The sequence below is a fragment of the Semicossyphus pulcher genome, unplaced genomic scaffold (genome assembly GCF_022749685.1).
Source record: "Semicossyphus pulcher isolate SPU_LCO1_2020_fin unplaced genomic scaffold, fSemPul1.0.p SCAF_15, whole genome shotgun sequence".
Lineage (NCBI taxonomy): Eukaryota > Metazoa > Chordata > Actinopteri > Labriformes > Labridae > Semicossyphus > Semicossyphus pulcher.
Window position 1 is genome coordinate 24,139,071 of NW_027211659.1, and position 26,487 is coordinate 24,165,557.

Below are 26,487 nucleotides of genomic sequence, written 5' to 3' on the forward strand. Positions count from 1 at the left end.
TTCTCCAAAATCATTTTGCAGCGGTGTGTGAAATCCCGTCTACACAAAGACAGAATTTCAACACATTTTATTTTTCATACAAAAATCATAAACACGGCGCTTTACTGGCTGTGTGATGTTAACAAGAAGATTCAGAGACATCGTAAAGGAAGCAGTTTTGAAAAAAAAAGAGCATGCCCAGGTACTTCGGCTGTGCAGCTCCGACTTTGAAGGCAGAGCGACCCCTGGATGCTGACGTAGTTCATTGATAAATACCTGACGGACACGAATTTCACTAGAAAACTCGTTAGCTGACAGGGTGGAGAGCTCGGCTTGAATGCAGTCATTGTGGGATTGAATCCAGCTTCATCCATGTCTTAAAAATTGCCGTTAATATGTGTGTGAATGTGTGACGAATCTTGTAACAGAAGCAGGTGAAATCTGGTCTAAACATAATCGTCTTCAAATAGTCGGTTCACTTTTGAACCACTTTTGAACGTCTTTTCAACGGGGGCCATAGTCGGAAAAATGCTCTTTAGGAAGCTGCTCAATATCTCTCATGTTTGTAGAAATATCTTTGGAATCTTAACTTGCTTACCTCTCAGCTAAACATTGAAATACAGGTCAAGCTGTAATTAATCCAGTAGGATTTATATTTGGACATTTTGACCATTTTTAAAAATGTGATCATTGTTCAACTTTATTAACCCTGAAGTGAAGTGAACAGGTCAAGGGTCAAACTAGGCCTAATTTTTTTTCTCTTCCTGCTGCCTGTTTAATGGTGAAAGGCAGGTCAGTTTCTACATCACAGCTGCATAGGTCACACAGTGGACCAGGACTGGCTTCCATTTAAGTAAAAAAATCACCAGATTTCAATTTAAATTTAAAGTGAGCATAGATTAAATTTCCTCCCTTTGTACATGAATGTGAAAAAAGCTTTCTAGCATTGAACTTTGCACCAAAGTCTGTACAGTAAAGAACATAACAAGTAGTAAATACGAAAAAAAATCTCTATATATCTATAATAATATAACCCTTACACAGTGTACATACAAGCATTAGTTGCTGTAGAAGTTGGACTTTAACGAGGACACAATAGTTGACTGCCAAGTTACAAAGTCACCATGTCCTGGTTGTGTATTAAAAACTCACAGACTTATTAATTCTTTCAGTGATTGGAGGCACAAACTGAATCAACAGTGTGTATTTGGAGTTAATTTTATTGTAGGTCACTGCAATGTGCTGCATCATATCTGGGCTGATTGGCTGCCATAATAAATGTATTACAGTTCTGTCCTACCAACAGATGGTGGCTGCAGATAAGTAATGTTGGAGCAGAAAATGTAATGGTCCAATGTACTGTAATAGTGATGAGGCAAGCGCACGGTTTGCCCCAGATTTTGCTGCAGCAGTGGGAACCTGAGCGTCTGAGGTATTCTGGTGACACATTTTTCAAGTTAGCATAATTATACGCACAATCATGGTGAATCCATTACTGTGTGTTTCAACTCCAGGGACAAACTAACGGAGGAAATCTCCAGGTTTTTCTCTCATTCTTGAACAGTAACTAATCTCAGAGCTGTTGTCAGTTCATCTACTGTAAGTGATAGCTGGTAAAACAAGACCAACTAAAGCAACCGAAGGGAGTATTCTCATATAGTAACATACACGTATTAATTGTCGGCCCCTTTATCTCTATGTCCGTCTGCATCCGTCCTTCCCATTCTTGTGGTAACTCAGGAAAACCTGGAAGGCATGTCTCACATTGGCTCAAACATTCGCTTGGATTCTCACTTGGAGAATTAACTGGTACCATTTTGGTGATCAAACTCCAAAGGTCACTTTGATCTTTAAAGGTCAAAGGTCAATCTCGCATCATAAAGTCCTGGAAAAGGCACTTCTTTGGACATTACTTCCTCTGCAACTAAACATCAGCCTTAACTCAAGGAGGAACTGATTATGTTTTGGGGGGGTCAAAGGTCAAAGTCAGAACAATCTCAGATCCCATCGGCTATTGTCTGACGACGATATAGCCTCTGGGGACAACGGTGAACATGTCGGGCGTCTAGCCAGCAGTTAACATAAAAACAACTACCAGACTTCCTTATCCGCGCGCTGCGTTGTTTACAGAAAAAGAAACAGTTTTTCTTGTGACTGACTTTAATTAATGGGTGTTAATTTGCTGAAATTTCAACATCATGATGCAGATTAGTAAAAAGTCAAAATGAAGCTTTGTCAGGTCTGTCCTCAAGAGGAGAAGAAAACTACTTTTCAAATGCTCGTTTGTTGAACGGAGTTTGGATCGATCATTTCTGATGCATTCGAGGAAGTCGGGAAATCTGAATGCAGAATGGCTTTCATGACACAGCGTCAAGGGAATTGAATTGAAGTTGAATTTTTGACCTTGAACGGATTGTTAGCTGTTAGCATGCAGTATCTGTTAATAGAGATTAATAAGGAGCTAAATCGTCGTCAGATGACTCTGATGGGAGCCAGGATGTCATTTAGGCGCATGACATTCCGTCTGCTTTTTGCCTGCATACGCCGCAGCCTGCTGATACGTGATTGGTCAATATTACTCGGACCACAAGCTGACCACAAACGGAAACCCGAACACTTGCCGTCCCTAAAATCCACGTCCCTGTAAATAGAGATTAAAGTCAGTATGACTCTACATCCAGTCCATCCTTTTGACTGTGATATTACAGAAACAAATGGAATATCTTAAATCTATGCACAGATTTCCACTTGGACTCAGGTGGACCTGATAAGGTTTTGGTGGTCTAGTTCTCATCTCATCTTAACAATAAATTCAGCAACACTGAGAGGATTATGTTAAGTGGTTTATTTTTGTATCTGTTGGAGAGAATAATTCCATCCAGGATTTATTAGTGGAAAATCTCCTGTCGTGTACCTGTTCATTCTGCTGTCAGGAGAGGGGACCACCGACAATCACATGCTCTGCAGAGACACAGAGAGAGATGTTCTCGTTTTTTCCCTCTTGTAAAACATTGTGTTGCAACCGCTCCCGTTTATAGGCTTCCCTTTAAAACTGTTTTATTTTGAAGTAATATATTCATTCAAATCTATTTGTAATATGCAAACATATCCCCCGTCCTCATCACAGCTCATTCTGTGGGAAACATGGAAGAATGTAAACTCAAACTGTTTGGCAAAGACAAACAACCATGAGACTGCAATTCTAGTTTTTATTAATATGGTGCGATGCCCTCTATCCATCATTATGGCCCAATCAACAAAAAGCACTAACTGAGGATATGAAGGGCTTTTAATCTCCATGTCTGTGTTAGCTGAATTGCTGGATGATATAAATAGCAGTCTAAGTGACGTCGGTTCCGACATGTACCCTGAAACTATGACACGATGCCATCATGGCTGGCTTGTAATTTGATCTGAGAGCAAATAAAATGATGGAGCTTATTTCCTTTATGTGATTAATATACGTGTGGTGACCTTGTGCTGGAAGGACACTGTGATGTAAAAGGAGAGTCCAGAGCTTTACAGGCCGTGTCATTGCCCGAATGTCTGCTCTGACCGTGCTGCTTTATAAAGCCACACGACCATGTGATGTGATCATCTTTAATCATTGCCTTTTTTAGCTCTATATAATCCGGGTAAGCCCTGAATGGGTCCAGACTTTCTCCCCAGCAGCTATATCGTCTGCATTCAGTCTCACATTGAATTGAGCGCTCACTTCAAATGCTTTTCAGAGTCATAGAGATGTGACACTACATGAACTTACAGAGGATTGACACAGAAACTTTGGCACTTTCGCAACATTCTTAAATTCAAAACAGCATTCTTAAAATGTTCTTCTTTTCCTGTCAGGGTGGTTCCCATTTCCTGGCTGGCTGTACATGTAAATTTGGCTGTTGTATAATATTGCATTGAATTGTAGGGAGCTGGTGATATTTTTGTCCATTTTTTCCAAATGCGCTGACACGGTGGAGACTAAACCTCAGGAGACGTTCTCTCAAAGAACACACTGTCACTATTTCGATGTCACTGCAACATTTTGCACAGCCCTTTTTTTGCATTTCACCGTGGCATCATACTTTCTGTCAAACAGAGGTTGACGTATGGAAACAGATGGATTTTTGCGCCCTGACAGTCGTACAGTTTAAATGCTTTATCTCACAGTAACACCGTACGACTGGGCTTCACTGGAGTTGTTGTCTAGGTCCCCCCCTGCCTGGAGCTCATTTGAAGTTGTCTCCTGCATGATGGAGAACTGTGCATACCAAGCAAATCCATTGTGTGTCATTGATTGAGCGCTGCAGTGAATTAGGCTATTGCCTGTCCAATGCTCATGGCCCTATAGAAGAATTGTGCACTCACAGTGCAGCACTCAAGCTCTGAATGGTTAGAGATAAGCTATAGGGGAATGTTAAAGAGGGAGGACCACAATACTAAGCAATGAGGGTTAAGAGAGATTGTGTTTTGCATGTGGCTGTTATTGTTGTTTTTATCAGTAATAGTAATAGAATGAATAAATTACTACTAAAAATAGTAACCTTAATTTTATCCTGCATTTGTCAACAGTACTTTGAATAGTGAAGGTAAAAACTACAAAGTGCTACAAAGAGAGCAACCACATAAGAGAAACAGGCAGAAGACAAGAGAGAAAAAGATTGTTGGCTCCTGTGAGGAGTTTTTATCTGGTTAAAGGAGCAATTCACCTGGAAAAAGCCACCGTCAGTCAAAGCTGGTGTTCTCTGTAATCGATGGAAGCAATAATATATGAAATTGGCGCCATAGCTGTGGAGAAAGTTGTAGAAACGGCTTGTGGTTTCGCCCATTCTGCATTCCTACAACACCCAGCGTGCATTGCGCCCCTCCCTCTGAAGAGAACAGCTCCAGCCATTTTCCAGTCAAGGACATTGATCGCTGTAGGCAATGGGACAGAATCAATTTTGAATGAGACATGATATCGGAGGCGGGCATCCAGATTGAGGAAGTGTAGTTTAGCGAGCTTCCTGGCCGTGTTTTACGTTGTCTGATGGAGATTTTCCAGGGCCCATTGGAGAAGCGGATAGCGTCCTCCAAAGGCACAGAGCCAAAATGCTTTTTTTTTTTTACCATAATGGCATTAGCTCCCATAGCATGATAGGACTGATGTTCAAAAATCGGCGAACTGGCCCTTTAAGAAAGAGACTGAAATGAATTCTGATTACTCTCTATGACCTGCAAAAGCAAACCAGATCATCAGCGACAAGATTTATTATTTAGTTGTTTTTAACACCTGAAACTGCTGGTGTGGGGTAGGTGTCAGATGAAGCAGTTAACTGTTTACATTTTCCCTGGCAAAAAATGGGCAAAAAGTGAGTGATACACACGACGGTTAAAGAAAGCAGGATAAGATTTTTTGTTCAAAAAAACATCACTTAAGCATGTACAGGACAAAATCAGCAGAGAGGTAAGAGGTACGGCTTTGTCCACAGGGGGCGCCAAAATCAACACAAACCAAAAGTTCCACAGGAGCTTTAATTATTATTATTTTTAAGTGAAACAATCTTCACCATACACACAGTATCTTGGGTAAGGTGAAGAAGGATAGTTTTTCTGTATTATTTTTTAAGTGGACGACTCCAGAAAACTGTAGTACTCGTTATCTTGGAAAGCATATCTCGCTGTTGTATCTCATTGACTGTGAGGACCATTTATCGTCTCTGCCTGGATTCACCGTTGAAAGTGAGATAAAGGAAGGTGAGATAAAGTACACCCGGTAGCTTGTAGATAAGGACATATTGTTTGTGATAAAGCTTTAATAGATCAGGCCATCAGTGAATCCACAAATCAGCACAGCATGCTGGAGTTTTTCTTTTCATGTTCTCTTTCTTTCCAGTTCTCTGCAATAGAAATGTTTGTTTGGCCTTATGGCGTTACAGGATGCATTATTATAGGGGGATAGTATTTAAGGCAACATTGTCAGTGTCTGTATTAGAACTGAATATGTACTGACACAAACATGTGAATACATCAGCCATCGCTACACAGGGTTTTCTATTGGATTCCTGCAGGATGAGACTTTATTAACTATCTTTGTCTGTTATATTAGATCAGGTATCCATTAGCAGCATGTTAGTCTCCAGTTCACAGACTTGCCAATAAACAGGTAGAATTTAAACCACAAAACTTTAGGATTCATTCTTAAAGGGCCAGTTGGCCAATTTTCAACCTCAGTCCTATCATGCTCTTATGAAGAGCTAATGCCATTATGGAAGGGAAAAAAAACAATTTGGCTCTATGCCTTTGGAGGATGCTATCCGCTTCTCCAATGGGCCCTGGAAAACCTCCGCCAGATGACACGTTTTACGTAGTCTGGCGGAGGTTTTCCAGGCCAGGGAGCTCACTAAACTGCAGTGTTTAGTTGAAAAAACGACATACTTAAAATGTAATCATTTGTTCTGTGAGGTGCCTCGAAACACTGCCTGCTCTGCTGTTTTCCCTCCCAGACATTCAACATTCATAACTGAGTCATGTCTCGTTCAAAATCATCAGGTTTGAAATGTAGACTGCAGACCCCAAGATTTTATAGACGATCCACTGGTATATTCTCATTGTATTTCTGATCCATTGCCTGCAGTGAAACGGTAGTATTTCACTCCAGTGTCTCTCACTGGGCCGCTCCTTTAAGAGGGAGGGGCGTAATGCACGCTGTTTGTACAACTTTCTCCACAGCTATGGCGCCAATTTCAAATATTATTGCTTCTATCGATTACAGAAAACACCAGCTTTGACTGACAGTGGCTTTTTCCAGGAGTGAATGGCTCCTTAAAAGTGGTAGATCTCAGTTTCGTGGCTGCCTGACGTGGCTCTAATGTATGTTAAAGAATAGGAATTGAGATATAAACTTATTTTTCTTTTGTTACGTGCAAAATACATATCCAAAACAGCACAACATTGTTACATGAAGCTTCATTAGTCAATATCTTAATATCAACATTTGTCAAATAACTATTTATAATGTGATAAGGAATCACTTAAACCCAAAAACTTTTAATTCTTTTTAGCTGTTTAATTTAAGATTAAGATTTCAGTTTTGTTCTCTTTGGCAGCACCTATGGCCATCAACAGTAACTGCAGCAGCACACTTCCCAGATATCCAGACATCCAACCACTGCTGGGTGGCAGCCGCTTAGCTCCGCCTACCCTCTCTGGCAGACCAACCACTGCTGGCTGATGGTCACTCACTGGGCGCCGCTTGTGATTTTTTTTACGAAAGTCGCACCAGACACCCAGTCTGTAATACTGCAAATGCAAAGGCTTTCATCAGTGGGCCATAAGCTCAGTCACCAAAATCTTCAAGATTATTACTTTAAAATAAAAAAAATTGAATAGTTATGATCATGATGGATTGCGTTACTTGATTATACTTGACTCTCAAAGACCAGGACCACAACACACTCACAATCTTGGTTATTTGTGTATGTATTTGGCCCAATGAAGAGACAGGGGGAAGATGGAAACTGTTATTAGGAGTAACAGTAGTTGCTGGAGTGTAAAATGCATGAAGGACTCGTGACCTTAATGCTTTCACATGTGCTAACTGGTTCTCCAGGCGACACGAAAACACCAAGCAACAATGCACCCCGTGTCTGCAGAGACCTGCAGGCGGCACGATCCGGTGTGACAGTGAAGCATTGACGCCTCTCTGGCTGTCACCTCTTTGAGTTTTCCCTCATCTTCATCCAACACCTGACAAGTCAACCACGCAGACTGACCTTCACACGTCCCGACTCACCCTCACGCCCCAACAGTTAATCTTCTATTTTAGCGACTTTTAGTGTACACACGTAGTTGCCATTTTGCAGCTAAGAGAGTGAAATAAGTATGCCCCCCTCACCACCACCACCTACCCTCTTTTAATCAGAACAGTGTGTGCTGACGCCTTGGAAAAATGTCAGCCAACCTGCCATGCCGCTGTGTCAGCCCTCGACACTCTCCTCCTTCTTTCCTCCTTACTCTTACTCAGGATTTACAGTTTCTTAGCCTCCGTAGCCGTACAAAAAGGGAAATACATCATCCTTTATCAACTATCATTCAAGAGTCCCACAAGAAATTGATTGCACTTTGGAGAAGACTGTTGCCAGGTGCAGGCTGGGATAATCTCGATGCAGATCTTGAAATGAGGGCTATTTAAATGAAGGAAAAGGCTCACAGTTTACCATGCAGGGCCTAACAAGTGAAGCAACTGTGTTCAGTGTTCATCCTTCTATTTTTCATTTCCTGCCGTTAAATTAATCTCCAGAAGATTAAAACATCACCTCCCCGGCACGTCGAGAGTAAGCCTATTGGTTTCCTTTTAAATAATATGCTACATTAGCGAACAGAAGCAATCACAATTAAGCAAATGCAGGCCTCCAAATTAACACTAATTAGAATAGACTTTGAATTCATCAAGTCACTTAGGCAACAACATCAATGTAAACAAAGTCATTAGCACACTTGTGCAGAGGACATGGCAAAGTTGATTCACATGGTTTGCACCTTGCAACGTCTTGATTAATGCAATCAACCTACAGGAGTTTAGCACCCCGAGGACACAGTCGTACATCTTTTGTCACCAGATTCAGTAACAGGCTGATAGGCCGTTTATGAATGCAAAATGAAGGCAGAAAAGGAAGCTTAATCAGTGGATGATTAAGAAATACTGAACACCATCAGTGACCCTTAATGACATCTGACCCTCTTTTAATTTTGCATTGGTGTAATCTTTAAAAGGGGTTGTTGTAATTTGTAAAGTTATTAACTGTATTAGTGTTTGATAGTGGAGTCAGAAATCAGTCTGAAATGTTTTTTTATGGTTCTATTCACTCTTAAGGTCAGATCAATGATTCGCAACACGACAAAACGGTTTTAGAATGTTGCAGAGAAAATTGCAGCGGTGTGAACTGGTTAGTTGCAGAGCGTCTGAAGCTGTTGCCTGGAGTTGCAAAAGATTTGACTTGTCAAATCTCCAAATGCAGTTTTAGAACAGAATGATGTAGTTATTTTACTTCAGCCAATCAGGAAAGAGCATAAATTGGCGTAGGCACCCTGTCTCTGGCAGTGCAGCAGCCAAAGACGGCTGCAGATCCTCTCTTTCCTAACTCTACAGCTAACATTGCGAGCACGTCACTGTCACTGTCATCAATTTGTTTGTATAACAGAAATCCAGCTAGTAAATTCATGTAACCTAGGAAAATATTAACACAGAAGTGGGGTATGTCAGTGCGTCGTTGCTACGGAGACGGTCAGCTGCGTCTACTGCGTTGCTTTGATGTTAACGGCCCAGGTTTAGAACGTTTACGATCAGAGGTCAAGGGATTCTTTTGGCAGTTGCATCCAGTCTCGGTGCGAATCATTAATCTGAACTGCCCGTTAAAAATGTGAAAATGAGTTTAGTTTCTTGTGTTGATTGCTCATGTTTTTTTCACTTAGTTGGTCAGTAGAATTCCAATGTTGTTGTTTAATCGGCTTTTAGGGAATCCAATCTGCCAGTTCTGCCAAGAGTGTTCTCCAATCACATCAAGAGTAAGAGGCATACGTTACTCAAGTAAACTTGAAAAGCTGCACAATAAGCTCATGAAAACAGTATCACATTAATAAGTGGGCGGCCTTAGCAAAATGCTCTAACAGAAGCACTTCTAAGCCACCATAAAATCTGCAAAATGGCAAAAAAAAATCAAAACAAAAAATCCAAATATACTCCCACTAATATGCTAGCTGCCACCTGGTTGTATTATTGAATTGGCTGACAGATGTTCGTTTCATTAATGCAAAAATGTAATTAGTGTGCTAGAGTCTTTGTGCAGTGAATGTTGTCAACAAACAGCACATGTGCAGAATGTTCAGACATTAGCTGTCGTTGGCTAGCAACATATGCCTCAACCATGTTGTTTCTGTGAGTATGTTAATTGGAAGCACAGGATAAAAGCTTCTTATAAGGACACAAAAAGACAACGATTGGTAAGAGTCTAAATGAATCAGTCTTGCATGTAGGAAGAGGATGGGATGTGCACATTGCTACCTTTCTGTACGTTTGTGCAATCACTGATCTCCGAAGTTGCTTGCACCTCCAGTTCAGCCCTTTTCTATTCTTCCCCCTGTCTCCTCTTCTGTTTCCAGCCATAGTCCGGGTATAAATTTTGGATAAGGTTAAGACATTTTGAGCTTTTGAAGATTCATCTAAAGCTGGTTGGCAACTTTGGAGAAACCAGTGGGAGTGAGCTGGATTTTGCAAGGATCCAAACAGGATTACACCATAGCCAGTCCTCCCAATACACATGAATGTTCACAGCCCCACTGATGGGGCGAGTGTCCATAAGAGGATGAGTCCATGAGAGAACGCTGGGAAGAGCAGCACATAACATTGTATCAATGTGATGCGTCTGCATTTGCATTCCTCTCCTTTACTACAAAAGTAACCCCTATTTTAAAAAGTTTATCACAGCACAAGTATTGTTCAGAAACTCAACAGGGATCGGAGTGGAAAATCTCGTCCACACAAGCAATACACAAATACATATATATACATAACTAATTCCATCATCATAGACGTGCAGTGAGATATGAGACAACAGCAACAATGCCTCCAGCTTGTTTAAGAACCCAACTGCTGATGGAACAAATGACGTACGATATCTGTTGGATTCGGCCCTCCTAGTGTAAGTGAACCTCCTCCCTGTTGGCAGAAGTCTAAACTCTGCATGAAGAGGGTGGTGAGGCTCTTCCAGGATGGCCTTTGCCTTCTGAGTGGCCCTTATTTGATAAACATGGCCAAGATCATTAAAGTTAATGCCAACAATCTTTTGGAAACGTTTAACAAAATCCCAGCCTGTTTTTTGTTAAAGAGAGGGTATTATGCTCACATTTGAAGACATAAATATATATAAGTTTTAGTGCTGTCAAAATTAAATTAAATTTATTGTTTGAAATATATTATATTGTAATTCATTCCCATGTATGCTGCTCAGAGTAGTCGCAGTTCACGGCCCCTACGCCAACAGCTCCGAGTTGCTCTCTCTCCTCTTGTCCCATGCGCAGTCAGGAGCGGGCGGGGCTGGCCTTAGGCAGCGGGCAGGAAGAGGACAGCGGCCAATCGAGCAGCCCGCTCGCTCGCAGCAGTGCTGTGACAACCGCCACACCAAACCATCCTGGCTAAAGACGGATAAGGACAATGATGGTTTTGAATTCAACTGGCACTTAAAGGCCTGGGTTTTGTTATTATTTCTTTTAGTGCATATAAGAAATCTGCCTTTCAAGCTGACAGTCAGTTGTGATGGCCCTGAGGGTTTTATTGGAAATCTGTGGTTCACAGGAGAGAATCTGTTTGAAGTTAAAAAGATGCTATGACACAATAGTACTTACATATGTTTCTTTTGTGTTGATTTTACATAAATTTCATGATTTTTTAATTATCCATTATTACAAGCTTCAGTCTTAAGAAGTAAAAAAGCGATTAATCACAGCAAATTGTGCGATTAATTAGTTAATTTTTTTTTAGCGATCGACAGCCCTAATAATTTTACAATGTTGGATGTCCATTCTAAACGTGGGTGAAGTTTCAAATCTGCAGGTGAAAGTATGTTGGAGTAATCCCCAGGCTCCTCAGTCTGCAGGCTGCTAGGATAACCAGGTTTCACAGTTTTTTTTTTACTGTATCAATGTGATGCGTGCGCGATTGTCCATTTGCATTCTTTTGCATGATACAAACGAAAAAGTAACTCCTCAACAGAAACTCAACAGGGATTGGATTGGAAAATCTTTATTCTCCCCAAGTGGCAGTTTGGAATCAACGGGTTGTCCACACAAGCAATAGTATTTCCCGGGCCGTTGTTGTTGTTATTATTTTTTTACTTTATTTGGCTCTGAAAGCACCGTCACTCAGTCAGTCAGTCACATACAGACCCATGTGTAGGGCTGACCCCGGCGATCAGCCAAAACCAGGAGACATACATATATAATGTATAATACATAACTCCCATTGATGTCATTATGACAGACATGCAGTGAGATGTGAGACACAGTGCCAGCAGTTCTTTGTATATGTGCAATAGCAACCATGTCTACAGCAGCGTCAGCAGGCTAAAGAGAGCTGGCCAATCAGAAGAAAGTGGTCTTGTAGAGGCGGGGTTTCTTAAAGGGACATGATTCGTTTCAGACAGAGGCTTTACGAGGGCCTGCACAGAGCACCAGTGTGAGAAAAATGAGGAGGTTTTTTTAACTGTACTCCGCAGGTATCACAGAGTGAAATATGAAGCTTGAAATTAGCCCCCTTTAACAATGCTGAGGGTACATCTGAAGCATGTTCACATCTCATGTCCTGTCATTTACTCAGAATGCAACACTCAATTTACCATTACGTTTGTGCTATGCTCAGTGTTAACACATTTTTATGTGAGTGGACTCGTAACTAGAAGGTCACAGCTTCAATTACCAGACCTGCAGGATGAAAGAGGGTGGGAAAGTGAAAGCAGCGTTTGCCCTTGCTTAATTGCCACTTGATGTGTCCTTGAGTGCGGCCCCAGCTGTTCCTGTGGAGCTGCTCAGCCACCAACAAATCAGACTGTGGGCAACTTACCTGTAAACACGAGTATGAGAGAGTGAAACAGTTCCTGAAAAATACATGAAAGATGCTTCGATAACAGTCACTTGTGATCTTTGTCTGGGATTCTGTGACCTCCCTACCTTTTACATATTTCTGTTTTCAATTGTTCTCTTTCTCTGACTTTATGGTTTGATGCTTTGTGTTTACCTGTGTTTGATTTATCCACTTGGGTAGTTGATTGATGGAGACTCAGGTGGACTAACTGACTGATTGAGCTGTTTGTGTCATTTCAGATAAATCGTGGATGCATACCCCGGAGGCTCTGGCCAAGCATTACATACCGTACAATGCCAAGGTATGTTCCACTCTCAGACTAATGCACTGCAGTAAGCATTGTCAGAGCTCTCTGACTGAACAGAGGAATTTAGATGTTGTTTGGAAACAAAATGCCTCCGTTTATGTCATTCACCTACCTGTTCATTAGCTAAATCTGTCAGGTCTTTCACACCAGCACCTCTCAGTCCAGGTTTTCCATGATGCATTTGTGCTGAGATAACCAGGCCTTTCATACAGGGCAGCAGCTCACAGTATCCGGAAAAGTCCGGCAAATTAGCTTGGCAGTGTTTTTATTTAAAGTTAATTTTTCCTGTTGGTACCCGTTTACCCCGTTACATCATCTATTTTATTTCCAAGTTAACTCTTTAAAAGTAACTACAGGAAAGTGTTATTATGTGTTGATTTTGGCGCCCCCTGTGGACGAAGCTCTACTCATGGTGTTGTAATGATCTTGATCTGGCCAGCATGTACATTTATTGTAAAAGGTAAACTTTCTAATACTATTCTTCTTTTTGACCAGTTGTTTGCCAGATGATCAGCAATAAGTTATGTGCCAGTAACAGATTTGGTTGCTTGTTAATTTAGTCGATAAGAAGAAGACAAAGAAGACATGCTTTATTAATCTCCAGTGGGGCTTGCTATGTCACGCCATGCTACACAAAAATAGGCCATGAAATACACACACGCACAATCATGACCCTATCGACATGCATTGATTGAGGGGGGCTGCACATGGACATTTGCCCCTAGCACTTCTGCAGATTCGGTGCCTTGCTCACGGACACCTCGACAGAACCTGTGGGAAGTTTCCAGGCATCATTAAGGGGGGTAACTTCCTTAAATTTAGAACTTATATTGGGGGAAATTTAGTTAATAATGACATCTGTTTAATGAGTCACAAACTTTTGTGTGAGTACCATTTGGGGGTGTTTTAAGGTCACGGGGTTAGGGGGCTGAAACGATGTAAGTCTGACCCCTCTGAGGGATAGTCAGAGAACTTTTGTACTTCTCTCCATGCTGCATGTAAAATGTAAGTAAATAGACTTGATTCATAACATTGGGTCAGTTTTTCAAGAGGAGAATTTCCCTCACAAGCCCAGGAAAGGAACAGTTGTCCAACTACCAGCCCCAAGTCCATACTGGGTCTGTACCAGGACATGAACCGGCCACTCTCCAGTTCCCAAGCAAAGTCCCTACATCCTGAGTCTACCTCAAAGGGAAGTTATTAATATTCCCTAAGTATGGTATTTTCATGATGTCACCTTCATGGACTGTCCATACTCACATCCCCCACTGTTTTTTAGAAATAGAATAGACTTAATACCTGCAAAGGAGGAAGAGGCACACTTCAGGAATTTTTGATTTCGGTTTACTTGTGGTTTTACTCGATCATTGTCCATTTTATGTTTTTTTAATTCTTTGGACGATTCTTTGCTTTTATCTATTTGCTGATCCTGCCTTGTACTTTTATAAGTAACATTTTTTCACTAAAAACCTCCTCCTGCGTGACACTTTAAGGCTCTTATGGTTTGAGTGCCATAGATTGCAATCCAACCCGGTGACAGCAGCAACAGGCAGTAGGAAGAACATCATAGAAATATTCAGTCTCGTCTGCTGTTGTAGGTCATCAAGAGGCATCAGTAATAAATTTAGACTGTTTTATTACCAGATACAAACTTCTGATAGAATAACTTTATATTTTTTATATTTAATGTTTTTATTCTACAGTTTATCCTCAAGTGCAGCTCTGAGCAGTGATGGGGTAAAATATCCTTCAAACTTTAATTCAAAGTTTCTCTCTGTTTACCCGTCTTGACTTGTTTATTCATTAATGATTGAACATCAGAGGTTTATGCGAAGTGACTCAAGCTTGTGTCAAAAGCAGCCAGAAACTTGTGATCCTGACACGTGAATAACTTGAAATGAAATGCACTCTTCAGTGTCGACTGGAAACGTGGCTTCGGATAAAAAGTCTTCAAATATCTAACAAACACATCTTGAGGGAGGCCTGTGTGACCTGGGGTGCTCTACCCTGTCAGGCTGCTTTTCTGCTTCATGTTGACGAAGAGTTTCCCCTCCTATGAAGCGGTGAGTCAGTCAGCCAGCCTCCTGATCTTACAGAATGTTATGATGGAACAAAGTCAGAACCCCAAAACTACAAAATCCTCAACAAAGTCTTCTCACTGTTTGCCTTAAAGAGACAGCGTGAACTGGCAGAGGCCTCGTCTTTCAAACTGAAGCATATTGTCAGCTTTCTCTGATGAGGTGCCTGTCTGGCTAAATTTGCAAAGATCTGAGTAAACCACTCATCAGTGAAGGATTGGAGGGAATGAGACAGTCAAAGTGCTGAGACTGTGTTGGCCAATTCTCCATAGTTTGATGCACTCAGAATTGTAGAAAGAAAAAAGGAGCCAATTTAGCAGTTCACTGTAGGATTGGGAGCTGAGAAGAATCTGTTATTTTGCCTCAAGAATTTTCCATTTTAGAGCTAAAGCTCAGATGAAATATTATTTAAGACAAGACAAATGGTTCCTCAGTAGAAAGCAGAGCCGTAGCTGCTAATGAGAAGGTCGTCTTTTGGTGAATAACAAACTACAGTGAAAAAGTTTTCATACTCGTCTTAATTACTTTTTAAGTCAACAAGAAAAAGACTTAAGTAAAGTGTTCAGCACTTCAAAGTCAGTAGTATTCATAAAAACAGTATGAATATACCAACTTTTGGAAAAAGAAGTTATGATGTAGAACTAGAGCCAACGTTTATTCTTCTGATTAATCTGCTAATCATCTTAAAATTGGATTGATTAAAATAAAGTGTCAACTACCGATGGAGTCAAGAAATAGTATGTTTTATCAACCGACAGACCAAAGCCAAACGGTATTATATCAGTGAAGCTGCAACCGGAGGGCAGTGGTTAGTGCTGTCGCCTGGTAATCCAGCTTCCTCCCACAGTCCAAAGACATGCTTGTTAGGTTAACCTCCTGAGACCCTGCGTCCTCATACGGGAACATTACATTTTGGCTTCACAGCACCATAATATTAATTCTGCGAAACTTTGGCCCGTTGGTCTCATTCATGGACACTTTGTCCACCACCCTGTGGTCACAAAAGCAAATTACACTGATCGGTGTACATTCAAGATGGCCGTGATCCCAACCAAAATGTGTTACAGTCGGTCTCTGCAGAAAACTCAACCAGGTACAAAACCTCTTCAGATTTTATGATTGAAACTTGTTTATTTAATGTGTATTAACAGTTGTAGCTTGATATGGCAGACAAATATGACACACAGCTACAACACCGTTAGACACAAGGTACTCACATGAGGACTTGGGACTTTTTCAATGTAACACAAAGACAATTCTTAGGTTTTATACTTATTGGGTTAATCCCCAAAAGGTAGGAGAAATTAAAAATGCATACCAAAAAAAGCTCGGGTCTCATGGGGGTTAATAGGTGACTCTCAATTGCCGGTGTGAGTGTGAGCGTGGAAGGTTGTCTGTCTCTATCTGTCAGCCCCGTGAGTGATTTGGGATTGGTCAGTCCAGGGTGTATCACGCCTCTTGCCCAATGACAGCTGGGATAGGCTCCAGTCCCCCTGCAACTCTGGAAAGGATAAGCGGTATAGATAATGGATGGATGGAAGCTGCAACCAGAAAACAGACGTTGTCCAATGTGCTTAAATTGATGGATTACCAAACAGTACAAACCATCAACTATTTATTTCCTTGACTATTTTTTGCTGTCATAACAGCAACTAGCGACCAGCATTGGCCTTTCTGTGTGGAGTGTGCATGTTCTCCCTGTGCATGTGTGGGTTCCCTCCGGGTACTTCCTCCCACAGTCCAAAGACATGCTCGTTAGGTTAATAGATGACTCTTAAAACTGCCCGTAGGTGTGAATGTGAGCGTGAAAGGTTGTCTGTCTCTATGTGTCAGCGCTTTGATCGACTGGCCAATCAATCCAGGGTGTACACAGCCTCTTGCCTAATGACATCTGGGATCCCCACCCCACCCCCACACGACTCTGAACAGGATAAGCGGTATAGATAATGGGCCGGTTGGTCATTTCTCAATCAGAAGGTTGGAGGTTCGATCCCTGACTGCTACAGCCTACGTACGTATCGAGTGTCCTCAGGCACTGAACCCAAAATTGCTCCCAGTGGCATAGCCATCAGGTATGATTGGGTATAGATCTGATTGGAGATTGGCGCTTAGGCCTTTGCCATCAGCATGTGTGAATGTGACATGTAATGTAAAAGCAGCTTTGAGTGGTCAGAAGACTAGAAAAGTGCTATAGAAGTACAGTCCGTTTACCATAATGGATGGAAGGAAGCTGCAACCAGAAGCCCACACAACATAATGTTGTACTGATGGATTGACAAATACTAACAATTAATTTTCTTATAAATGATCAACTATTTTCATAACAGCAACCAGCAACCAGCATGGGCCTTTCTGTGTGCAGTTTGCATGTTGTCCTCCTTCATGGGTTCTCTGTGTACTCCGGCTTCCTCCCACAGTCCAAAGACATGCTCGTTAAGTTAATTGGTGACTCTAAAATTGCCCGTAGGTGTGGATGTAAGCGTGAGAGGTTGTCTGTCTCTGTGTGTCAGCCCTGTAATTAACTGGCGATTTGTCCATGGTGGACCCCGCCTCTCGCCCAATGACAGCTTTGGCTCCAGCCAATGGAGATAGATAATGGACGGATGGATAACAGAGACTATGTCATGTGGTATTTTCCTGGTTTGAATTTAATTGGCTATATTTTCTTATGAGGTGACAGTAGAGTGATCGTCCTCTACCTCTGCAGCCCGTCTCTTTCAGTGCTCCTTCTCTCGGTCCTGAGAGCTCTTCATGCATTCGGCTGTTAGAGAACCATTTGGAGTCAACAAGTGTTATTGCCCTCTGGACTATTGGAGGACAGAAAATGTTAACAGTAGAATCTGTGAGCTTTAGGGATCACTGCGTCAACAATCATATCACTTCAGAAGTCACTTACGTTGCACACGACAGATCCCGCCCTTTCCTAAAGCAGTGTGGAAAAACCCACCTTGTGTTTTTCACTTCCATTTGGCATCAGGCTCATCAGGGGGGTAGAAATATTTGTTTTCTCTGTGCACTTTAGTATTTTTGACTGAATGCACGGTCGCTTAAAGCTGAAGTGTGATTGTGCTCTGTGGGGAATAAGGGGAAGGAGGGAGTTTGTTTTCCACTGCATGCACCAGTTGATGGATGAGCCTCCGAGCTTGGTCTACCTTGCGAAACCTCCCCAGTCGTCGCCCAGAATGCACTGGTCAGGAACAAGCGCTTCTCCAGTCTATTCTGGGCATCTGTCAGCAGTGCTCTCAGACGTATCCTTAAGAGGGTAGAGTGCATTTGTCACACCGGTGCAGGGTGCTGACACCTTCCTATAATGCCTCAATCTGTCTTCTAGTTCTGTCGATAAGTGCCATTTTGGCCATTTTTAAGTTGGCATGAAAATGCAGCTTCAAGAAATGTCCAAAAAACGAATTGCCAAGTTCAAGTAGACAGTCGGTAGAGTTTAGCATCATTCCAATTAAGTATAAACAAGGATGGCTTTTCTTTAAGTTGCCAAAGTGTATAGATAATACAGAGTTTGTTGGTGAGACAATCCCTGTCTGTCTGAGCTGTTTGCCATGTTCCAGTGGGAGACACTGTTATTTTGTTTCCCCTAACCTTTAAGGGGCTGACACCAGTGTTTATGAGGTCTGATATTGGAACAGGCTACACACATTGAGCCCAGGAGGCACCGAAGCAGTGTGTGTGACTGGAACAATTACTGCTGCCGCTGCCAGATGGAAAACACGATGTACAGGCACAAAGGTTAATGGCTCCATCTGTTGGAGGACGGCAGAAGTGCGTCGGTCTGTGTGTGTCCGTGCATTCGTCACATGTATGAGACATATGCTTTGTTACCTTACAATGGGGAGTTGTGTAATATTGTAAGTGTATGTCTGTAAAGGAGATGAGCATGAATAATGTGGTGCTAATGTTATCTACCCTCATTTGAACTTTGGGATGAGAAACACCAGATGTTTTTGACTCAAATGTCATCTGTGATTGGTATGCTAATTTATAAGAACTCATTCTTTATGCTGATAGAAATCTGCTCTCCGACAGTTTATGATCAAAGGACTCACCACAGTTAACTTTCACTGAACTGATTTAGTTGTTTACCATGTCTAATCAAAGCCTACTTACAAATTATATCTTCTCTTTGTGCCTTGATCTGCTGTTTAATGCACCAAACCCTGCCTTATGTACTGCATACTTGCGTAGCTGTGTAATCATAGAAATGTGTCTTTTTGTTCTCTTTTCAGTTCCTTGGAAACACAGAGGTTGAAGCCCCCAAAGGCACAGAAGTTGTGAAGGATGCAGTCAGAAAGCTCAAGGTAAAGCCAGTACTGAGATTAAGCTGTGTAGCCTAAAGTATAGAAGAGTGCTCTTGAGTGACCGGATTGGATAGTTGCCTCTGAGCAGGAGGAAGGGGGGTGGGGCGGGGGGGGAGTGAGTGACAAATGCTCCCCTCCCTCATCAGTAACCAACAAGGTGCCCTTGGAGTTTCCTAAGTGTGGATGCCTATAACTGCTGGATAAGCACGGCAGTGTGCTCAGTGAACCCTCTCTGAGCTGATGCAGAATTCAATAAAGCAATATTTATACGCCATGAAGCCTGTTGTCCCTCACCCTAAACTTACATCCACCAGCCTTAACTTTTGTTTTCATATACCAGCCGACTTTTTTATTTAAGAAGTCACTTTATTTAAGTAATGCACACTGACAGAACTCGGTGACACAGCATTAAAACTCCTCTCACTTAATATTCTCCACCACTTCCTCCTTGAATTAGATGATCTAATTACATGCTGCACACCACATTTGCATACAAATAGGGACAAAAATCAATTTCTCAAAACAATATAATCCATTTTATGAAGTTGAGGTGTTAATGTTAATATCAGTCATGTAAACACAAGTGTGCTAATGTTATTTGTTTTTAAACACACATTAAAGCTGCTCTTTAATCCATTAGCTATCGTTCCAATAACTATTTGTAATGTTTAAGTAGCTGCTTGTAGTAACTAAGCCAGAGAATAATCAGCAGCTCTGCGGGCCACTTTGGCTCTGTGGAGAACTTCAGTCACTTACAGCTCATTATTTTTTTCCCAGTTCTAATAATCTTGTAAACAGCTAAAAGAAGAGTACACATTGGACGTACGTAGATCAACAACAAATTTATTGCAGCTTTAAACTTGCATCAAAGCTGCGTTAGTTGAATCTTTTGGCTACTTGAGGATGATGTAACAAGCTGTAAACACAGCACTGACATGTTTCTAGATGTCATTGATGTTAGCCAACTCTTTTTTTAGCTCAGTTTTTGCCTCCACCATCTCCTAAGGGAAATGTCAGGCTGTTTAGCCGTAAAGTTCTCTTGCTAGTTGCTCACTTTTTCCAGCTTCCATACAGTGCCTGACAGGTAGGGTACAGATCACATAAGCTTCAATATTTAACCCTTAAATGCATTGGTATTTTTTCATACATTCTTACAAACATCTCTCTAATAACCTGGTACTTTAAAGTGATAATCTTTATGCAGATAAAGCCATAAAATTATATCATTTTGCACAGATTTTTATAACATTTTTAAAAAAGTGTAAACTCCTGCACACTGTCTAACTTGCAGAAATTATATTTATTTGCAATGTTTCAATACTAGACCTTCATCAGGAAAACTATTTGTCAAAAAGGGCATTTCTGAGTTTAAAGATAACAAAGAGTCATCTAAATTAAATATTGTGTCCTATTTTTTATATGCATACATTCAAATTAAAGGGACATTTTGGGTCCTCAAGGTAAACATTATTAGAAAACAAGAATAGTCATTATAGTAAAATAAAAGTAAAAAAGAAGAGCCTATACTCTACAGCAAGGAAAAGGCAAATTGTCATTCAGGTTGACTTGTTGATTAGTCTACATCTAAACAGACACAAGATAAACAGGTATCTTATTAAGAAATACACCTGATTATAAATGTACATTTTCTATCTGTAACCGTGACTACCTAAAATTGGCAGGGACGAGAACAGACAATCAGAGAAACACTCATCCTGGGATACAAGTTAAAGTAAATCACAGAAACACATTCAGAATAAGTTCATCAAGTGTTTGGAGAGTGTAAATCCAGTATGCTTCACGCTGTTTCATAAGTTTGTCAAGCAATAATTTCAATATTAATATATTATTTACAATATCAAAAACTGTAATTTAACGGTGTCTGAAAAATTAGGGTTTAAATGTCATTGTTCTTTAAGCTAAGCTTGATATACATCATAGTTATACTGCACTATCCTTTACATAGACACTCTGACATTCATCAAACTCAACAAACTTGTTTTTGGTCTTTGCAACAGTGTTGTGTTCATGTTGCAATGACCACCAACTTGTAACTGAACTAGCAGTGCTCGTCTCCCTGCATGGGAACAGCCAGTACCCAGACAACCTCTCCTTTCTCCCAGCTTCTCGGTAATGTGTCTCTGCTCGCTGCCTGCTGGCCTCCCCTCTGTCTTCTCCTGCCAACTGTTGAATTTGTGAGGCCACTTGTAGGGGAGGACTGTTTTCCCGAACCCATACCTCTATTGTTACGTTACATTTGATCTTGAAAGCCTGTTTGGAGACCGAGGCTCCATGGTTACTCTCCCAGATACACTGGCAGTCAGGCCGGGCTTAGTTATCATTCCAAAGGTCATGTGAGGGGAAAAATGTAGTTAGTACAAAAAGTGGAAAAGAGAGACGGCCCTGGAAACCATTTGTGCGTGGTCAGGTCAAATAGTCTTGTATCAGTTAAGTGCCTGTGTGTTTTTACTCAGAGAAGATAAATCCCCTCGTACCACACACTTACTCTTCTCTGTCTGTTCGTGTTTTTGTCTGCTGGCCCTGAAAAGTAAATGTCTTCAATTTTAGAAGCTTAACTCAAGGCCTTACAAGTTCTTGATTACAGATGAATAACTCTCTTTACTGTAAGCACCAAAGAGTTGTAATGTTAGAGGCTGTGAAGATGCTTGAAAAGATGAAGTCACAATCAGCAAACAGAGCTGCAGCTTTAATCTTCTTCTATTTTAATGGCAGTGGTGGATACGTCCTAAACATTTATCTCTATTAAAATGGCAACAATTGTCAGCTATTATCAGCGTCCTGTAAGAGTCTCACATCTAATGATACAGTGTCTCTTCAACTGGTTCTATTTATTCTCCCTTGTAACATTTACACTGGTTGTTAGCCGAAACTCACTGCCAAGTACTTTTAGTATTTCTGTGAGTTGGCAACATAACTGTGAAAGACTCCAGTCGTTTCTGGCGGTGCTTGAAAGAGTGACCCATTGGATCAATCACAGAGTTGTTAAATTCCCTCGTCCATCTTATTTAAAACACTTTAACCTCTTTTTATATTATTCTCTTTAGCCTTTCTTATTGCACTTTAAAGATGCTGGTGTAACAGGTACAGGATAAAACCTGCTAACAGCTTAAAATGATGTCTGTAAGACACAGAGAAAGCAGATAAGTCAGCTGTGGAAGTTCACTTTCCTCTCGCCTCTGCCAGACTTTTATTAAACAAAAATGTTTCATTTTTTTGAACACATATGTTGCTTATGAGAGCAAATAACTCAGTTAGATAGCATAAACACACACTCCTCTTTTATTATCCCCACAAACATCAGTGTAAACATAACCATAAAATGGTAACAACAACTGATTACAACAATTAGCATTTGGTAATAAACGATATAGTTCCAATGGGAGAACCCCAAATGAAACTGGCAGAGCTACAACATTGGCAATAAGCATTTAAAGGGCCAGTTCGCCGATTTTCAACCTCAGTCCTATCATGCTAATGTGGGGAGCTAATGCCATTATGGTAGGAAAACAATGGAGGACGCTATCCGCTTCTCCAACGGGCCCTGGAAAACCTCCACCAGACTACGTAAAATGCATCATCTGGCGGAGGCCAGGGAGCTTGCTGAACTACTCTGTAGTGTTTAGTTGAAAAAACCACATACCGTAGTCTAACTCGAGTAATAAATTGAATGAAGTTGTGTACTTTGTCCACCACTGATTTTTATACACTTCATTGTTGTCAGTGTACCTGTATGTTGTACCAGTGTACCTGTATGTTGTACCAGTGTACCTGTATGTTGTACAAAATGTAATATTTATATGTTTACAATGGATGAAATGACTTCATTATCAGAAAGTGTTCACTTGTAGTGACAAACCCACAGAAAATTAACAAAAAAAATCACTTGCTCTCATCTCTCTAAACACTTGTAGCTTCTTTAAGCTTATTGTTTGTGGGGTTTTATTTGACTAGCTTTAAAGAGTTTAAACAGTAGATGTTTTTGGAAAAGATTGGTGAGTAGGCTCCTTCTAGTTTTATTGTTTTATATCATTATGTGTTTTTTCATTCTTATAGAAATAAAGAAACATTGTGGTCTGATCAGTGTGGCGTTTGATTGTCCCCTATGACAGTTTCAGAGACATATCAAGAAGTCTGAGGGACAGAAGATGCCCAAAGTGGAGCTGCAGATCTCCATTTATGGTGTGAAGATACTCGACCCCAAGACAAAAGTGAGTCTGTTGTTTAAATTCCATTGAGTAGCAGGCTCATTGATGCACTCGACAACAACAACAACAAAAAAAACATGTAGAGACAGAAGTGTCTTCCTTTTTTCCAACATTCATGACGTCCATAAATAATGAATGTGATGCGTTTGTTTTGCAGGATGTGCAGCATAACTGTCAGTTACACAGGATATCCTTCTGTGCAGATGACAAAACAGATAAAAGAATATTCACTTTTATCTGCAAAGACTCCGAATCCAACAAACACCTGTGCTACGTGTTTGACAGTGAAAAGTGTGTAAGTGTCTCCTGCCTCCGTCTCTTCTCACTGAAACAAATGTTCAACACATTTCACAGGATGTAGACCTTTTTATAACCCATGTCTGCATCTTGATTGCCCTCATCGCGCTCATTTTGATTGATATTGACATCTTGTTGTTAACAATCAATAATACATTCAACTGTAATGAAGCTGTGGTGACATTTAGGTAAATATCATGGGTACGTCTTTGTTACTCCCCTGCTGCAGGCAGAAGAGATAACTCTAACTATCGGCCAGGCCTTCGACTTGGCCTACAAGAAGTTCCTGGAATCTGGAGGCAAAGACGTGGAAACCAGGAAACAGATTGGAACTCTACAGAAAAGAGTACGTCTCACGTCCGTCTGATTCAGCGTGTTTGCTCTCACATCGACTCTAATTGACTTTGAGAAGTCGTACCACCATGCTGACACAGCCATATTTTTGTTAATTAATGCAGAGCTTGTTTCTTATGGACCGGTTTAAATCATCCGGTCGGGAAAATGAAGCTGTGTTGATGAAAAATGTCAGTAATGAATATTAATGATTGTTGTGTTGTTACCGACTCCCTCTGAAATTGAATTATTGTGCACCCTGCTGAAACTGCGGTTTTGTTTAAATTATGATTGATTAAAACATTTGCATGAACTGAATTAAATTATTGACAGAATGCGGAAGCTAAACATCCGTGCGACATGTATCTTAATGATCATCTGCAGTCATTTCTCAAATTGATAGTTACAAATATGTCTCGTTGGTGTTTTAGCTACTCGGAAAAAGCTGAAACAGTATGGTAGTCCAAACTTTAGACAGAATATTAAATAAGACGTTCAACCATCAAAGGCCGTTGTTGACCTTGGAGATAGTTCCCATATCACAGTGTGTAATAACAATATGGCTGGAGGCCTAATGTTTTGTGGTAGACTGTCCTTCTGTCTGTCCATCTGTTCGGCAATTATGTAACACAATTTCTCAAGAACGCCTGAAGTTCAGAAAATATCTTCAAAATTGGCACAAACGCTCACTTGGATTCAGGGATGAACTGACCAGTATGGGGAGGTTAAAGGTCAAAGGTCACTCTGATCCCTGACAGGTTTTTTTTGCCATAACTCAAGAAGTTTTACACTAATTATGACACAGTTTCTGGCCTTTGTCTTACAGGATAATAACATATCCTCATGACATTATTTTATTGTGGCGATCATCGGTTTTATGACCCTCTTGTAAATATTTGCATAGTCCTACTTATGCTGTTGCTTTTTTTGAAGGGGAAAGTATCATTTCAAATACTGTCAAGATGCAAATAGATTCCACTTCCATGCCACAGTTACACTGTCAGTCAATCATTCTTTGGAAACACTGAATGATGTAAAGTGCAACTCTACTAGTTGTTAGACGCTTACAACCACCAGGACGTCTTTCTACTTTTTAAAAAATGTTTTAATATAAAATACCGTAAAATCCGGATTATAAGTCGCACCAGAATAAAAGCCGCAGTCTGTTTTTGGGGGTGTCCCAGAGGAAAAAAGGTTTCTATAGGTCTTTATTAATAAAAATATGTCAACACTATTTCAATTTTTTTCATTTAAAACACATTAAAAACACAGAAATCACAGCCTATCATCTGTTTTTACCATGTCGAGTTTGCAGTCCGGAAAAACACAGTAGCACAATAACATACCTCTCTCTGCATTTTATACTGGTATATTGGTCGCTCTGGTATATATGAGGCAGCCCACTTTTTAGATTAAAAAAAAAAAGTATTAAAGTGCGTATTATACACTAAATTTTACGGTAGCTAGAAAGATCATCACAGAAGAGTGATGATACAGTTTCATGAAACATGACATTGCAGTTATACTTAAATCCTTTTTTTACAGTTGATGTTTCGATATCAGACGCCATGCTGCACTCAATTTAGGCTTAAATCTACTGCGACTACTGAAACCACTGAGCTGCTCTTGTGTTTGTGCAGATTCAAGAACTGGAAACAGAAAACTCTGAGCTGAAGAAACAACTTCAAGATCTCGAAGAACAGCTGATGATTGCTCATGTGCCACCAGTAAGCACAAAGTGCAAACACACACACACACACACACACACACACACACGCACACACACACACACACACACACACACACACACACACACACACACACACCCCTCTTCAGTTTAGAGATTGAACAAACTGCTTCTGAGCGGCAGTGACTGTAGCACACATAATGCTGAAATGTATAGTAACAGCTTTTCTAATCAGCTACATAGAAATATCTTTTCAAACATTAGACACTATTGGCTACTGTTCGTACCAGAACTAGTAAGCTTGTAACAGCCAAACCCCAAAGTATGCAGACTTGAACGAGAGCATGTTTAGTAGCTGTTTCTAACAACAACATTTGGTTATTTCCTAATCTAAAAGTCTCATAGTTTACTTTGATTGTAGTTTCTGTATTATGAGTCTCGAATCATTTGGGATTCAAGTGTTCCACGTCGGCCAAAAGTCCACAACCATGACAAGGTTTTAATTATGAAAGCTGTTCAAATTAAACTCCAGTTCCTCCAGTATTTCTAAGGAGAGCTGTGTTAGCTAATATTGCTTCTGTGATTAAATGCACCGCCTCAAACTAAAGTTTGAAATGACCAAACCTCTCTGGAGGGAGTGTGTGGGGGTCTAAGCTGTGTCTG

General features: G+C 40.7%; 1 protein-coding gene across 6 annotated transcripts in view; it reads left to right on the forward strand.

Annotated features, from left to right (window-relative positions):
- Nucleotides 1–26,487, forward strand: part of gulp1a (GULP PTB domain containing engulfment adaptor 1a) — a 97,538-nt gene that overhangs the window by 65,938 nt on the left and 5,113 nt on the right. For all 6 annotated transcript variants that reach the window (XM_069663127.1, XM_069663133.1, XM_069663132.1 and 3 more), the window contains 6 exons: nucleotides 12,826–12,887; nucleotides 19,210–19,281; nucleotides 23,412–23,510; nucleotides 23,665–23,802; nucleotides 24,034–24,150; nucleotides 25,778–25,864. In XM_069663127.1, the coding sequence (XP_069519228.1) occupies nucleotides 12,826–12,887; nucleotides 19,210–19,281; nucleotides 23,412–23,510; nucleotides 23,665–23,802; nucleotides 24,034–24,150; nucleotides 25,778–25,864 (575 nt within the window). The remainder of the gene's footprint in view (nucleotides 1–12,825; nucleotides 12,888–19,209; nucleotides 19,282–23,411; nucleotides 23,511–23,664; nucleotides 23,803–24,033; nucleotides 24,151–25,777; nucleotides 25,865–26,487) is intronic.